The sequence below is a fragment of the Eulemur rufifrons genome, chromosome 19 (assembly GCF_041146395.1).
Source record: "Eulemur rufifrons isolate Redbay chromosome 19, OSU_ERuf_1, whole genome shotgun sequence".
Classification (NCBI taxonomy): domain Eukaryota; kingdom Metazoa; phylum Chordata; class Mammalia; order Primates; family Lemuridae; genus Eulemur; species Eulemur rufifrons.
In genome coordinates this window covers 86328705-86343910 of record NC_091001.1, presented here as the reverse complement: position 1 = coordinate 86343910, position 15206 = coordinate 86328705, and the positions used below count along the sequence as shown (strand labels likewise).

The following is a 15206-nucleotide window of genomic DNA, read 5'->3' as shown; positions in this document are numbered from 1 at the left end:
AATTTTTTCTATTTTTAGTAGAGATAGGGTCTTGCTCTTGCTCAGGCTGTTATCAAACTCCTGACCTCAAGAGATCCTCCGCCCTGGGCCCCCCAGAGTGCTAGGATTAAAGGCGTGAGCCACCACCACGCCTGACCACTCCCAAACTGTTAACTGTGGTTGCCCCTGGGGGAAGTAGGATTGGGTTGAAGATAGGGAGGAGTTTTAGTTTTTTAACTATAGTCTTCTGTATTATTTGAAGGTTTTGTATTTTTTTAAGCAAATATATTACTTTTGTAACAATTTTTTAAACACTGTGAGTAGCCCATTCTCCACACCATTTTACTCAACTTTATTTTTGTTCATAGCCCTTCTCACCTTCTGACTTATTTATTATGTGAGAGTCTCTCCCAACTACAATGTAAGATCCACAAGGACAGAGACTTTGTTTTATTCACTTATGCATTCCTTCTACCTAGCATGGTGCTTGGCCTATAGTAATATTTGTTGAATTAATGAATTTTAGTTAAAAAAAACTATTTTAGCATTTTTACATGGTTATTGCTCAATTTATATTTGCAAATGAATGATTTTGCTGAGGTTATACAGCTATTTAGTATACAAATTCTGAGCCTCTGATTCTCCCAGTCCAGAGATTTCTTTCATACCACATTGGCTCCCTAAAAGTAATTCGTTTTGGCTTTGTATCAATTCTTTGAGAGTTGTAGTGAGACATCTGTTTTATGTTATAAAAATTTGCCCATGAACTTGCCAGTATACTACTGCCATTTGCCAGTGGGACACTGTTGGTGTTAAAAAAACAACCAAAAAAACCCGCACTACTTTATCCTAGAATTGTTCTCTCTAGGGGGCCGGGCGCGGTGGCTCACGCCTGTAATCCTAGCACTCTGGGAGGCCGAGGTGGGCGGATCGTTTGAGCTCAGGAGTTCGAGACCAGCCTGAGCAAGAGCGAGACCCCATCTCTACTAAAAAAAAAAATAGAAAGAAATTATATGGACAGCTAAAAATATATATAGAAAAAATTAGCCGGGCATGGTGGTACATGCCTGTAGTCCCAGCTACTCGGGAGGCTGAGGCAGGAGGATCACTTGAGCCCAGGAGTTTGAGGTTGCTGTGAGCTAGGCTGACGCCACGGCACTCACTCTAGCCCGGGCAACAGAGTGAGACTCTGTCTCAAAAAAAAAAAAAAAAAAAAAAACAACCAAAAAAACCCGCACTACTTTATCCTAGAATTGTTCTCTCTTGTTACATACCATGGAAAATTGTTTATTGTACTTTTATGCACACATACCCCTATTCTCTTTTCCTCCTTCCTCTTCCCACTCCCCCAGCCCCTGCCCAAATGTAACTGGTTCAAAGTTACTCATACAGTGTTTGTCATACGGATCATTTTTGGTTGTTTGTTTTAGAGACAGGGTCTCACCATGTTCCCCGGGCTGGATGGAGTGCAGTGGCAATTCACAGGCACAGTCATAATGCACTGCAGCCTGGAACTCCTGGGCTCAAGTGATCCTCCTTCCTCAGCCTCTCAAGTTGCTGGGACTACAGGCATGTGCCCCGACTCCTCGCAACCACAGATGATTTTAACTATAAGGTTAAAATTCTGAGCTGGTCTTCTTAGGTGTAAAGAACGAAATTATTTTCCTGGATTTTGCTGATTACACTTATTCTGACACAATATTGGAAGGCACCTTGATTTTCAGTCGCCTCAGATTTCAGGGAGGCAGTTTTGCCTACAGTTAAATGTCTTAGAATAAGGTGCTAATGAGGTTCAAGTTTTGTTTCCCATAGGTGCCTTCTAGCTTCCATGAAAGGAAAACTTTGAATACTTACGTGTATTTATTTGAGGCACTAGGAGGAGAATGTAAATCACTTAACACTCTCTTTACACTACCTGATCTAGAACCTTAGTGAAAATATGTGTACTCCCTTTCATCTTTTCTTCCTCAGAGGCTTGTATTATTATGCACTAAAGTGACTGTGCTTAAACATCAGGATAAAAAGATAAAAAGGTATAGACCTTGCCCTCAGAGAAGCCCAGTAGGATACAAACACATAAAGTATGTATTTTTATGTGTTTTTGTTTGTTTGTTGTGAGACAGGGTCTCATTCTCTTACCCTGGCTAGAGTGTGGTGGCATGATCATCATAGCTCACCGCAACCTCAGACTCCTGGCTTCAAGCAATCTTCCCTCCTCAGCTCCCCAAAGTATTGGGATTACAGGCATGAGCTACTGCCTTACTTAGTATTAGTCACTCTGTTCTTTCTTGCCTTGAGCTTTGCTCACAACCCTAGTCAAAATTTTCACAAATTTTCGCTTTTCTCTTTCCTGCCTCCATTGCTGTGAAATTCCAAAGCTACTATTTCTAATATTTATCATTATATAATTTCATAGTTTCTTCCATTAGTTCCTTCATTTATAATTTTTTTTTTTTTTGAGACAGAGTCTCACTCTGTTGCCCAGGCTAGAGTGAGTGCCGTGGCGTCAGCCTAGCTCACAGCAACCTCAAACTCCTGAGCTCAAGCGATCCTCCTGTCTCAGCCGTCTCAGCCTCCCGAGTAGCTGGGACTACAGGCATGCGCCACCATGCCCGGCTAATTTTTTCTATATATATTTTTAGCTGTCCATATAATTTCTTTCTATTTTTAGTAGAGGTGGGGTCTCGCTCTTGCTAGGCTGGTCTTCATTTATAATTACTTGTTGGTTTGTACTGGTGGTCCTTGTCAATCTATCATCTCTTATATTGTCTTGAAGCACATTTGCCCATATTTTGTGTAGTGGGTTTTTGCCTCCTCTCCCACCCCACAATGGAAGACAATCTGGTTAGTCTTGTAGAAAGGCTTCCTAGGATTTTTGTGGCTCCTGATTTTACCCCAAAGCTCAACTGTTCCTATAGTCTTTCAAAAGATAACTTTTTCAGCAAGAGCCTTCCTTTCTGCTACTATAGTTCTTTAGGCATCCTGAAAATGTAGTATTTCATGTTGGCCTCTTGTTATTTCCTTTCTTTACTTGCAGCACATTTTCGGCCTACAAATGTGTATATTTGTGACTATATATAATTTTGAATTAATAAAATTGAATTCTTCCAAAATATCCCTTAACTTTTTTATTAATTCAGGTATATTTCTAATTAGCATATAATTTTTATGTATTACTGAATATCGTGGCCGGCATGACAACTCTTTTTTTGGAAAACAGTCCCCAGCCATTTGTGTCTTGAAGTATTTGCAATAGAATACATATAAGCTAGTGTGAAACAGTGAATGTTCCATGAATGTTTTTTTAAAAAATCACATACATGGCCGAGCGTGGTGGCTCATGCCTGTAATCCTAGCACTCTGGGAGGTGGAGGTGGGAGGATAGCTCAAGGTCAGGAGTTCGAGACAAGCCTGAGCAGGAGAGGTACCCCGTCTCTACTAAAAATAGAAAGAAATTAACTGGACAACTAAAAATATATATAAAGTTAGCCAAGCATGGAGGTGCATGCCTGTAGTCCCAGCTACTCGGGAGGCTGAGGCAGTAGGATTGCTTGAGCTCAGGACTTTGAGGTTGCTGTGAGCTAGGCTGATGCCATGGCACTGTAGCCCAGGCAACAGAGTGAGACTCTGTCTCAAAAAAAAAAAAAAAAAAAAAAGGGCACCTACTGCAGTCCACAGAGCGCTGCGAGGCTGAACCTCCGCATCTACACCTATTATGAGTTGTGTCAACCTAAAGGAAAAAACTGAAGCAAAATTAATATAAGTAGAGAGTTTATTTGGGCCAAGTTTGAGGACTGCAACCCAGGAGCATGGATTCAGGCTGCCCTGAATATGTGCTCTGATTCGAAGCAGTTACAAGTGGGTTTCTAAAGGAAGAGAAGAGGCAGTTCCTAAGTTGTTCACCAATACTTTACACTACAATAATACAAGCTGTTGATTGGCAAAAAAAAAAAAAAAAAAAATAATCACATTCACTTTTATACTTTCCTAGTCACTATTTGGGACTGAGTCTGTTTTTCTTTAAAACTCCTGTAATTTATTGACATTTTAATTTATTTTTTGATAAATTTGTAAACTCAAACTATTTTACTTCATATCTACCGTGACTTCATTTCTTTCATTTTTATTTTAATACCAATATAGAACCACACAAGAAATATATATTTAATTTGCTGGGAATGGAAATCATTACAATGCAATTTATTTAAACTAGTTTAAATGTCAACTTTTTAAAAAATTCTTTTAACCTCAATCCTGTTCCTTCTGCCATAAATGTCACCTTTCTTTAATCATTTTCTGCAAGCAAAAAGTTGTATATAATTTCACAGAAGTACTGACTTTCAAGACCTATTTCAAGGGTGTATCACTGAAGTTTAGACTCCGTACTTTTTACACATTAGATATATATATATATATATATATATATATATGTTTTGTCTTTAAGGACACTCAATGATAAGTTATTTTACACTATAAAGCATCTTGGAGTGTGGAAAAATGGAAGAGTTGTAGTAAGAAAGTGTTGGCAATTAATTAGCAACCCATTCCTATTGACAAAGCAAGATACACAAAGTAATTGCTGAGGTAAACTAAGATGTGACAAAGATACAGAGGTTGGCTTCCTCCTGCAGCAGCTGGTTGATGTGAGCCAGGGTGCCCAGGCCTTAGGCCATTTTTTATCCCTATAATATTCCTTGATTGTTTCTACCGGTTGCTCTACCTATGAAAGTCCTACTCATACTTAAAAGCTTAGCTTAAATATATCACTTCATAGAATCAGAAAACTACCTTTTTGATGAATAAAGTGTGAGGTAATGAAAAGAACCATGACTCGAGACTCAAAAGACTTGAAATTGAATCCTGTCTCTGCAGTTTACTATTTGATTTTAGAAAAATCACTTAAGGCCGGTGATCCTTAAGTAATCACGGTGGCTCATGCCTACAATCCTAGCACTTTGAGAGACAGAGGCGGGAGGATCACTTGAGGCCAGGAGTTTGAGACTAGCCTGAGCAAAAGCCAGATCTCATCTCTAAAAAAAAAAAAAAAAAAAAGGAAAAAGAAAAATTAGCTGGGCATGGTGGCCCATGCCCGTAGTCCCAGCTACTCAGGAGGCTGAGGCAGGAGGATCCTTTGAGCCCAGGAGTTTGAGATTGCTGTGAGCTATGATGATGCCACTGTGCCTGGGCAATAGAGCAAGACTCTGTCTCAAAAGTAAAAATAAAAAAAAATTCAGCAATCGTCTACTATATGGCAGGCTGTGTGTTGGGGGAGGGCAGAGTAATAATATTTATTGAGTATTTACTATGTATGCCAGATACTGTTCTGATTGCTTTACATATATTAAACTAATTTCCCCAATCAATCCTTGATGGAGGTACTATTATTCCCTATCAGCGGATGAGGAAACTGAAGACATACTGAGGCCAAGCAAGTGACAAAATCAGGATTCAAATCTGAGCAGTTCAACTTCATAGTCTGTGCTTTTGTACCATTTTATAATCTTAGTGATAAGCATTATTAAAGAAGTTTGCCCAGGGTGATTTGGAGGACAGAAAAGAGGGACTGTCACTCAGCAAGGTAGAAGTGATAGGGTTTGGGCACTGATAGGATATGGAAGGAGAGTCTAGGGTGAGTGATGGTACCGATCATCTAGACAGGGTATCGAGTAGAAGGAGGAGATGGTCTTAAAGGCCAATAAAAAACATCATCTTTTCTCCCCCGAGTTCAGAACCAATGAGATAAAAATGTAAGAATCAGGTGGAAGGAGACCAAAGTATGACCTTTTTGATTAAATTGATAGCGACTGTGATGTCACATGTGTGCGTTCAAGAATGCTTTGCCCCTTAATTAAACAGATTTACCCACCTCGTCACAGGCCCAGCTGGAGAACAGAAAACAAACTCTTCCTCTTTTTTGATATCAAACTTTGGACAGGCTGACTCCAAAATAAAAGAATCCAGAAGGCTTGGTACAACACTTTCCCAGTTCTTTCTGTCAACTCCCAGCCAGAAGTAAGCTCACCAGCCAGGAGTACTCCTCTAGTAGAAAATCCCCCTTCTGGGAGCATTACAAATCAGGAATAAGTACGCACTCCCCCAACATCTCTGAACATTTATATTATTGATTTTACAGTATTAACCCTTAAAGTGGGGAAAAACCAGAAACACAGTCCCAAAAAATGGTAGAAGAAAAAAATAAAAATCTTCTTATAGGAAATTTATTATGGTTCTATCTTTATGTGCTCTTTGGGAGTAGGGAACCTAGAAATTATGTGGCAGAAAATTGAGTTCACAGTTTGTTTTCAAGAAATTCCTAGAAATACTTTGTGGACACCTGAATTCACTTGGCAAACATTTATTAATACCTACTTTGTTCAAGGGAGTGTGCTGGAACTGGCATTTAAAGCTGAATAAAACACACATCATCCCCTGATGCTCCCAGGCTAGTGGCAAAAGCAGGTGTATAAATAATTACAATGCAGTGAGAGAAACACACACACATATGTATATATATATATATATATATATACACACACACACACACACACACACACAGAGACACAGAATGCCATGAGAGTGATTATGCTGATGGACGTAAGTAAGTTTTCAGGAAAAGTAAAATTTGAACTGTCTTGAACAGAGAATAAGGATTCTATGGAATATAACTTGAAAGCATTGTGGTTTAGGCCAGAGGAAAAGAAACTTTGTCCTTGGGTGGAATCTGGCTGTCATCTAGGTTTATCTGGATGACCTTGATCCAGCCACTCCTATTCCTGCCCCAAGAATAACTTCCCGCCTAATGAGTTATGTGGCTTTTCCACTCAGAACGGAGCCTTTCAGACAAATGTGTAATTAACTAGCTTTTCAAAGGATAGTGATTACAGTTGCTAATAACCTGAGACATAACTGAAACTTGAGGTGTAAAAACAAGCATTTATCTAAAGTAACACCTCTGAAGTTGCTACCCTCTCATCATTTTTTTCTCATATATAACATATTTTCCCTCTTTGTTTTCTCTCTCCCCCTGTGCAAATCTATAGCTTTTTTCTGCTTTTCTCTCTTTTTTCCTTTTCCTTTGATTATTCTCCTCTATCTCCCCCTCCTGTCTTTTAACTTATTGAAATACAGAATTCAGGTACATTTTAAAGTACACTTGCAATTATTTTGAAGTCATTATAATAATTATAATTGTTAAACTGTCATGTTTTCTGTTTCTACTTTTAAAAATAGATTAATTCAGCCTGAGCAAGAGCGAGACCCCGTCTCTACTAAAAATAGAAAGAAATTGTATGAACAGCTAAAAATATATATAGAAAAAATTAGCCGGGCATGGTGGCGCATGCCTGTAGTCCCAGCTACTCGGGAGGCTGAGGCAGGAGGATCGCTTAAGCCCAAGACTTTGAGGTTGCTGTGAGCTAGGCTGACGCCATGGCATTCACTCTAGCCCAGACAGCAAAGCGAGACTCTGTCTCAAAAAAAAAAAAAAAAAAAAAAAAGATTAATTGAACCTATTGTGTTAATATGAATAAATTAAATGGCTTGCTATATGTAATTGGTCTCCCACTGTGCCCACAGCCACCCCACCTTCCAGGTGTTAAATTACTTCAGTGGAAAATAATTTTCTACCAAGATATTAATACTATAGTAATGCTGTGATAGCAACTGTTATATTTGAATTTCTTCTTTCTAACTAGGTAATCTTTCTAGTTTTACACAGCTCTCTCCATATCCAAAGTCCTATACAACTGACCATAATATTTCATTTCATTAAGACTTAATTTTTAATGAAAATATATGCAAGTACTCATTAGTCATGGTACTAAGAATAAGATGAGATGGAGTTTTCATTCCTGTAATTTTTATTCTTTGCTTTGGACATGTCACCCCTCTTTTGTCTTAACTTGAGACTTACGTTAATACATTCCCTTTCCAGCCAGATTCTTGTCCCCCAAGGCCTTCCTATAGAGAAATTTTACAGCTATCACAGCATGGTTCCACAATAAAAATATATAAGAGCATGATCTTATGAAATTGATAAATTGGAAGGATGGTTAAAAAGAACTCTTCTGTTTACAAAGGATTTACTTTACAGTGTTTTAAAAGAGCATGTTTTCTTTAGTTGATTCCAAATCATTTGAACTTTCCAGAAATGCATCTTCTGGGTAAATAAAATTATCTTTTTTTTCCCCCTTGTCTGACGTAGATGAGAATATCCTAATGCTGCACCTCACAGCTAGTCGTTTGCTTGCATCCATTTTATCAGCAACACCTCAGACGGAGCTTTGTGTAGAAGAAGTGACCCTGGTCAGGAGATCAGGAGCTACCTCATTGCAACCACATCACTCTACTTCAGATATTTTCCACCTCTAAGTGGGGAAAGAATATGTCACTCTCTGTAAGTAAAAGGGAAAATAAGGAGGTCAAGGTAACTAGATCACTTATTCTAAATAAAAGAGAAAATGATCAGGAGGACAGTTTTGAAGACGCCTATGAAATCATCCCTGCAGCAACAACAATGAATCTAGTAACTTCCTTGGAAGAATGCACAACTGGATTATATTTATTTCTTAATAACAGATTCTCAGATGCAATAAACCTCATTCATCCATGGTCTAAAAACAGCTCATACCATGCCCTAATATATAGTATCCTTATGGTTGTCAAGGCCATCCTGACTTTTGAGCCACAGGATATAGAGATTGGAATGGCCACCACGAAGGAAGCTTTGAAAACCTGTAACATTTTCCGAAAACCTAGGATGATGACTTTGTCTCGTCTAGTGAGTAAACAAGGAATAAAAGCTATCAGAGAAGAGGAATTGCACGCAGAAATCTGTTATGCCGAGTGTTTGGTTTTGAAATCCTCCATGACGTTTATACAGGATGACAGTATACTTGGTTTTCTTAAAAGTGGGTTCAACATTGGGTCAAGTTACCATATATACAAAGATTGTCAACAAGTATTAACACAGATGCCTAACAACCAAAGTAAAGCCCACAAACACCTGGTTGGAGGAATAAAATTTGGACTTGGAACATTCAATTTGATGTTATCACTTGTGCCACCAAGGACACTTAAACTACTCAATATCATTGGATTTACTGGTGAGAGAGAGGTAGGCTTGGCTTTGCTTCATGAGAGTGCATCTGAAACCCATATAAATAATATCTTAAGTGTTTTGACTCTACTCTTTTATTACAATTATATCTATGTTGCTTTTGGTGTTGAAAACATTTACAATTCTGCTACAGAGGGTCTCTTCCTAATTTACCTCCAGAAATTTCCAAACTGCGTCATACTTAGATTTTTTCATGCACGTTCTAGTATGTTGAATGGAAATTTTGAAAATGCACAGTTAAAATTAGAAGAGTGCATTTTTATTCAGAATGAATGGAAACAGGTTCATCACCTCTGTTACTGGGAACTCATGTGGTGCCACATTTTTATGCAGGATTGGAGGCAGGCTTACTACTACGCTGATTTACTGTCTCAACACAGCAGGTGGTCCAAGGCGATATATATGTACAGTAAAGCTGTAATACTGGCCTTGCTTCCTCCTGATTTTGGGAAAGCAATAAATGAGGATATGAACTCTCTCTTCGCAAGAGTAGATAGCCTGAGAATGAAATTTTTAGGCACTTCTGTGCCAATAGAAAAGTTTGTTGCTGAGAAGGGTCAGCGCTATGGTACTACTACAGGCTGGTTTACAGCACAGCCCCTTCTGGAATTCATTTATGCCTGGAGTGGTTTTCGAGTCATGAGCAAAAAATTAGAGCTTATTTCACGCTGGCTATCAATAATTAACAAAGGAGAAGACCTTTTACAAGAGAATCCAAATAAAGAGTATGGCACAGACGACATAAGTTTGTTAAATTTACTGAAAGGTCTATGCCTGAAACATTTAGGCAAATATTCAATGGCTGAACATTACTTTAATCGTGTCATTCAACAGGAGAAATTGTTAAAATATGACCACTATTTGGTGCCATACACTTACTATGAACTGGGAATTCTACACTATGTAAAAGGAGATTATGAGAGTGCAACAAAAAGTCTCGACAACATAAAAAACTACAAAGACTATTCCATGGAAGCCCGATTACAGTTTAGGGCTCACATAGCCCTTGGACAAATAGCTAAAGAAAAGTGATCTGAACACAGAGTGTGGTTTTGTTTAGTATGATTGAAATCATACTAATCACAATCGGCAAGGTAATTAAAAGGTTGAAAAATCATTTCTTTGTGGAAATAATTCAAGAGGTAGCTGCCAAGAATCTGATCAGTAACAAGTAAGAAAGGAATTGGCCATTACTTTCTCCACTTTCTTTCTCAACCCTATACAATGGAATGTCTTAGACTGGCTACTGGAGTGATACACGTTCTTGAAAAAAAAAAGGCATTTGTACATTATAAAGAATATTTTCTCTCATATGTTATGCATTTATCGATCATGTTAGATAAGGTTTCAAAACCTCAAAAAATATTTTTAACATGTCACTAAAGTTTGCAACTCCCAAATAAAATAGGGGAAGTAGTTACACTAGGGATCCCAGTGCTCTGTAAATGTTTTTATTTAATTGTTAGAAAAAATGACTTCAAAATGTTACTGACGTATCAAAATAATGATGCACTGAATAGCATGGATTTGAATAGTTTTCATTTTTGTTGGCTTTTTATACCAGGGAAGATTGTCTGCCCCTGTGTGATCGGCAGTGTTTTTTACCCTCTTTCTGTAGGAAGCTCAAATATCTGTTTATAATTTGCCACAGGATAGAGAAGAAAGGCCCTTTACCCCTTTTTATACACAAATTCTTTGAAGATAATTGATGGAGGCCAAGAGGATAGACCACTGGCTTTTGGAAGGCGAGTTCAGTCACCCAGTAACCCTCCCTTTAGTTATCATCCCTAAAGTATAATTCCTGTTAAGACCAGCTCTTCAACATAATTAAACCCTTTGCATCCATCCATTGTTAGGGGGCTAATCTGAGAGTAAATAGCAGCTGTCATGGGATGGGACTTGGTATTGTTTTACCTACCTTAGGGGTAAAGTCAGTCCCTAATTTCCAGACCCTTAAGTCTGGTTGAGTGTGTCTTCCTTGTAGTTATCCTTTGAAACAGAAGTTGCTGGGAAAGTTTGGCTTGCTACAACACATCATCTTAAAGCTCTGGGTGTCCAAACAACCAATTGGAACAAGATGAGAAGTTAGTATTTCAGATTAGGTAATGCTTACTTTTAAAAACATTTTCCTCATAAATTAAAAACACACCTTCAAGTGAACAATTGTGCTTGAGTTATTCCCACTTATTTAATTAGTATGGTTGTAGTGATTAAGAGGGCACGTTCTGGTATGATTGCCTAGATTTGTAGTCTAGCTGTGCGACTAACTAGCAATGTGGCCTTGGGCCTCTGTGCCTCAGTTTACTTAGCTGTTAACATAGTGATAATAATAGTATATATCTTGTGGCTTTCTTCTGCTAAGATTGAGCTAATAAACATTTATTATTATCTTTATTATTACTACTACTACTGTTACCAAAAATTCGGCACTTGTCCTGACGCCACATCAGAAGAACCAGGACAAGTGGCTTGAGAAGGAAAGAAGGCCGGGTGCGGTGGCTCACGCCTGTAATCCTAGCACTCTGGGAGGCCGAGGCGGGTGGATCGCTCGAGGTCAGGAGTTCGAGACCAGCCTGAGCAAGAGTGAGACCTCGTCTCTACTAAAACTAGAAAGAAATTCTCCGGAAAACTAAAATATACAGATAGAAAAAATTAGCCGGGCATGGTGGCGCATGCCTGTAGTCCCAGCTACTCGGGAGACTGAGGCAGTAGGATCGCTTAAGCCCAGGAGTTTGAGGTTGCTGTGAGCTAGGCTGACGCCACAGCACTCACTCTAGCCTGGGCAACAGAGCGAGACTCTGTCTAAAAAAAAAAAAAGAGAGAAGGAAAGAAAAGTTTATTAATTTGCAAATGAGTCAGCAATTAGAAGGTTGGCAGATGGCCATCTTAAAGTATACTAAAGTCCAGCCTCTGAGCAGAAATACAGAGCTTTTAAAGGGAAGGTTTTCAGCCTTAGGCTATTGCTGTTCAATTATACCTGATGGTTTCTGATTCATCCCATCTTGGCTAAAACAATCTTGTGACCTCTGCCCTTGAGCCTTGACAGTTCCCTTGAGCCATCTCCTGTGGTACAAAGAACAAAGGACACTCCCCAGTCTCTCCCAACCACTGGCCTGAGGCAGGTATGGAGGTTTTAGTTCTCAGAAAGGGTGAGGGGGTTTTGAAGAGACAGAAAACATTTTTACCCTTTTTTAGGCCATTCTCTCTGTTACACTAATAATAATACATTATTCTTCAGTGGAGAGAACTTGGAAAAAGCAAAGGTCCCTTTGTTACTTGCTTTACCAATCTAGAATTTGACCTATTAATTTGCTTTTTTTGTTCTGTTTATTTATTTATTTGGCACCTTCATCTTGGATATCTTAGTCACTTATGAAATAAGTATCTCTCTGCCTAAATTATGGCTTTGTGTTTTGTAAAATATCCCAACTTTTCCCAATGAATAGCAAATTTATTAATTGGTTAAACAAAAATGTATTGAATGCCTACTATATGCAAGAACTGAACACAGTACTGAGGATATAAAGATAAATAAAGTATGATTTCTCTCCTGAGGGCCTTTTTAGAGAGATAAATTAGAAAAGATTTTTCTTGGGGTGGAAACTCTTAAAACACTTGCTTAAATAGATAGGAGTTTATTTGTCCCAAACAAAAGCAATCTGAAAGCAGATAGCTCAGATCTGGTATGGTACTTTTTATCTTTCTTTTATCTTTGTGCTTAGCATGTAGGCCTTCTCATGCATGTCTCCTCAGGGTGGAACGAGGCTGCCTTACCCTTACGCCTTATCTCCAAGCCAGGTAGGCTGGAGGAGGAATGGTAAAGGGACAAAAAGAGCTTTCCCTTTCCTAGGAGGTTTTGCCTTTTTTTCCAGAAGCCTTCCTAGAGACTTCCATGTATATCTAATTGAATAGAAATATTCATGTGGCCACTCCTACCTGCAAGGGAAGCTAAAGATTGGGAGGTTGTGGGAAAAGGTTGTTAAATGAACCAACCTACATAAAGTAGCTGCCACAACATATATGTAAATAGCAATAAGCTACAAAATGGTATCCAGGGACACAAAAAGGGGGCAAAGTGGAGTTTCTGGACAGTGAACACATGAAGGTCCCTGGAGGATGTTGAAACTCGTTTCAGGCCAGGCAAGGTGGCTTAGGCTTGTAATCCTAGCACTCTGGGTGAGAGGCAGAGGCGGGAGGATTGCTTGAGCTCAGGAGTTCCAGACCAGCCTGAGCAAGAGCGAGACCCCATCTCTACTAAAAATAGAAAACAAAATTAACTGGGCAACTAAAAAATAGAAAAAAACCAACTGGGCATGGTGGTGTGCACCTTTAGTCCCATGTACTCAGGGAGGCTGAGGCAGGAGGATCTCCTGAGCTCAGGAGTTTGAAGTTGCTGTGAGCTATGATGCTGCTACAGCATTATAGCCTGGGCAACAGAGGGAGATTCTGTCTCAAAAAAAAAAAAAAACAAAAAAAAAACCACACCAAAAAAACAAACAAAAAAAAAAAAAAAAAAAGGAAAGAAAGAAAGAAAAGAAAAGAAGAAAAAAAGAACCCAGGTTTCAGTCTAGGTCCAGTTGTCTGTCGCACAAATATCCAATTATTGAAAGAACAAGGGTTGCCAAGGAAGGAAGGAATTTTTTAATATGACAGACACCTTGCCAGGAGAAGGGGAGAAGCTACTTCAAGTCAGTCTCTCCAACTGATGGAGACCACCGACTTTTTAAGAAGGGGCCACCTGCCTTGGGGCAGGTGGAGGAGGATGGTGAGTCCTGATCAGGAAGTCTGCCCTGGGGACTTCAGAATCTCAATTCCTTTGTCTTGCAGAAAATCCATCATTTCTGGGAAACAAATGAAAAGGTCAAGTAGTTAATTAAGGGACAAGGTTATAAAAAACATAAAGAGGTCCTTAAAATTTGTTCCTGGAGCTGGTTACTTCACCCTATGTATCTCTTCATCTATATCCTTTGTAATATCCTTTATAATAAAATGGGAAACATTGGATCTGGTGGTGATTCACGGGTGAGCTTGAAGGAGTCACAAGAACTGGTCCAACGTGCAGCAGAAATGAGAGCCCATGGCACTGCTGTCATTGCATCTTTCTCAAGCCATGGAACAAAGATGTTCTGATTAATTCCTAAAGTAAGAGGCGGTGGCTGCCCCAGCATTTCCATTTTATTACCATCACGTTCTTGCTTTAACAGTGGTAAAGATATGTGCTGAAGAGTGGTTGGATGGGATTCAGGATAAGATTCCCCACCTTCCAAGGGCTGAAATTCTGTGACCCAAATCTCTTAGACGTTGGGCAATGTATTGATCAGAATTGCCAGTGACAGTTTGCTTTTCTTTTGGGGGTGGATGCTGGATGAACAGCTGTTGAGTGTTCTGGTGATGGGAGCAACTGGAGCAGTGGGCAGTTTTGAATCCAGAGATTTAACAACTTTGTGGTCAAACTAGGTTTTGGAGTATCACAGACCAAAGCCATCAATTCTGGTCTCTGGGATTCCAATGGGCCCACCTCAGTTTCCATTGTAGAAAGCCTCCAGGGAATTTACTGATAATGCTGAAGCTAAGCTGAAGAGCCTGGATTTCTTTTCTTTCACTGCTTTAAAGGATGGAAATTTGGAAGCCTGTAGCTAGTGCCTCTCTATCAAATCATGGTGTGTATTAATCCATGGAGACATAATCCACCCTAAATAGTGCATTCTTTCTTCAGGGACTTTTTAGATGAACTAAACTCTCCCTTAGCAAACGAAATCGCACATAAATCAACAATTACTTAAGTATCTACTATGAGCCTAAAAAATTTTTACTTTAAGTTTTTTTTCTTTTGAGACAGAGTTTTGCTCTGTTGCCTGGGCTAAAGTGCTGTGGCATCAGCCTAGCTCACAGCAACCTCAAACTCCTGGGCTCAGGCGATCCTCCTGCCTCAGTCTCCCAATTAGCTGAGACTACAGGCGTACGCCACCACACCAAGCTAATTTTTTCTGTTTTTAGTAGAGACGCGGTCTTACTCTTGCTCAGGCTGGTCTTGAATTCCTAAGCTCGAGAGATCCTCCTGCCTTGGCCTCCCAGAGTGCTAGGATTGCAGACATGAGCCACTGCACAC

At 39.3% G+C, this 15206-nt stretch overlaps 1 protein-coding gene and 1 pseudogene across 1 annotated transcript; both read left to right on the top strand.

Annotated features, from left to right (window-relative positions):
* The first annotated feature begins 8362 nt into the window (after nt 1–8362).
* LOC138399497 (tetratricopeptide repeat protein 39B-like) lies at nt 8363–10129 on the top strand. Its single transcript, XM_069493883.1, has one exon. The coding sequence runs from the start codon at nt 8363–8365 to the stop codon at nt 10127–10129; it is 1767 nt and encodes a 588-aa protein (XP_069349984.1).
* A 676-nt stretch (nt 10130–10805) lies between these two features.
* On the top strand, nt 10806–14737 carry LOC138399496 (N-acetylneuraminate lyase pseudogene; annotated as a pseudogene).
* Nucleotides 14738–15206: the final 469 nt, after the last annotated feature.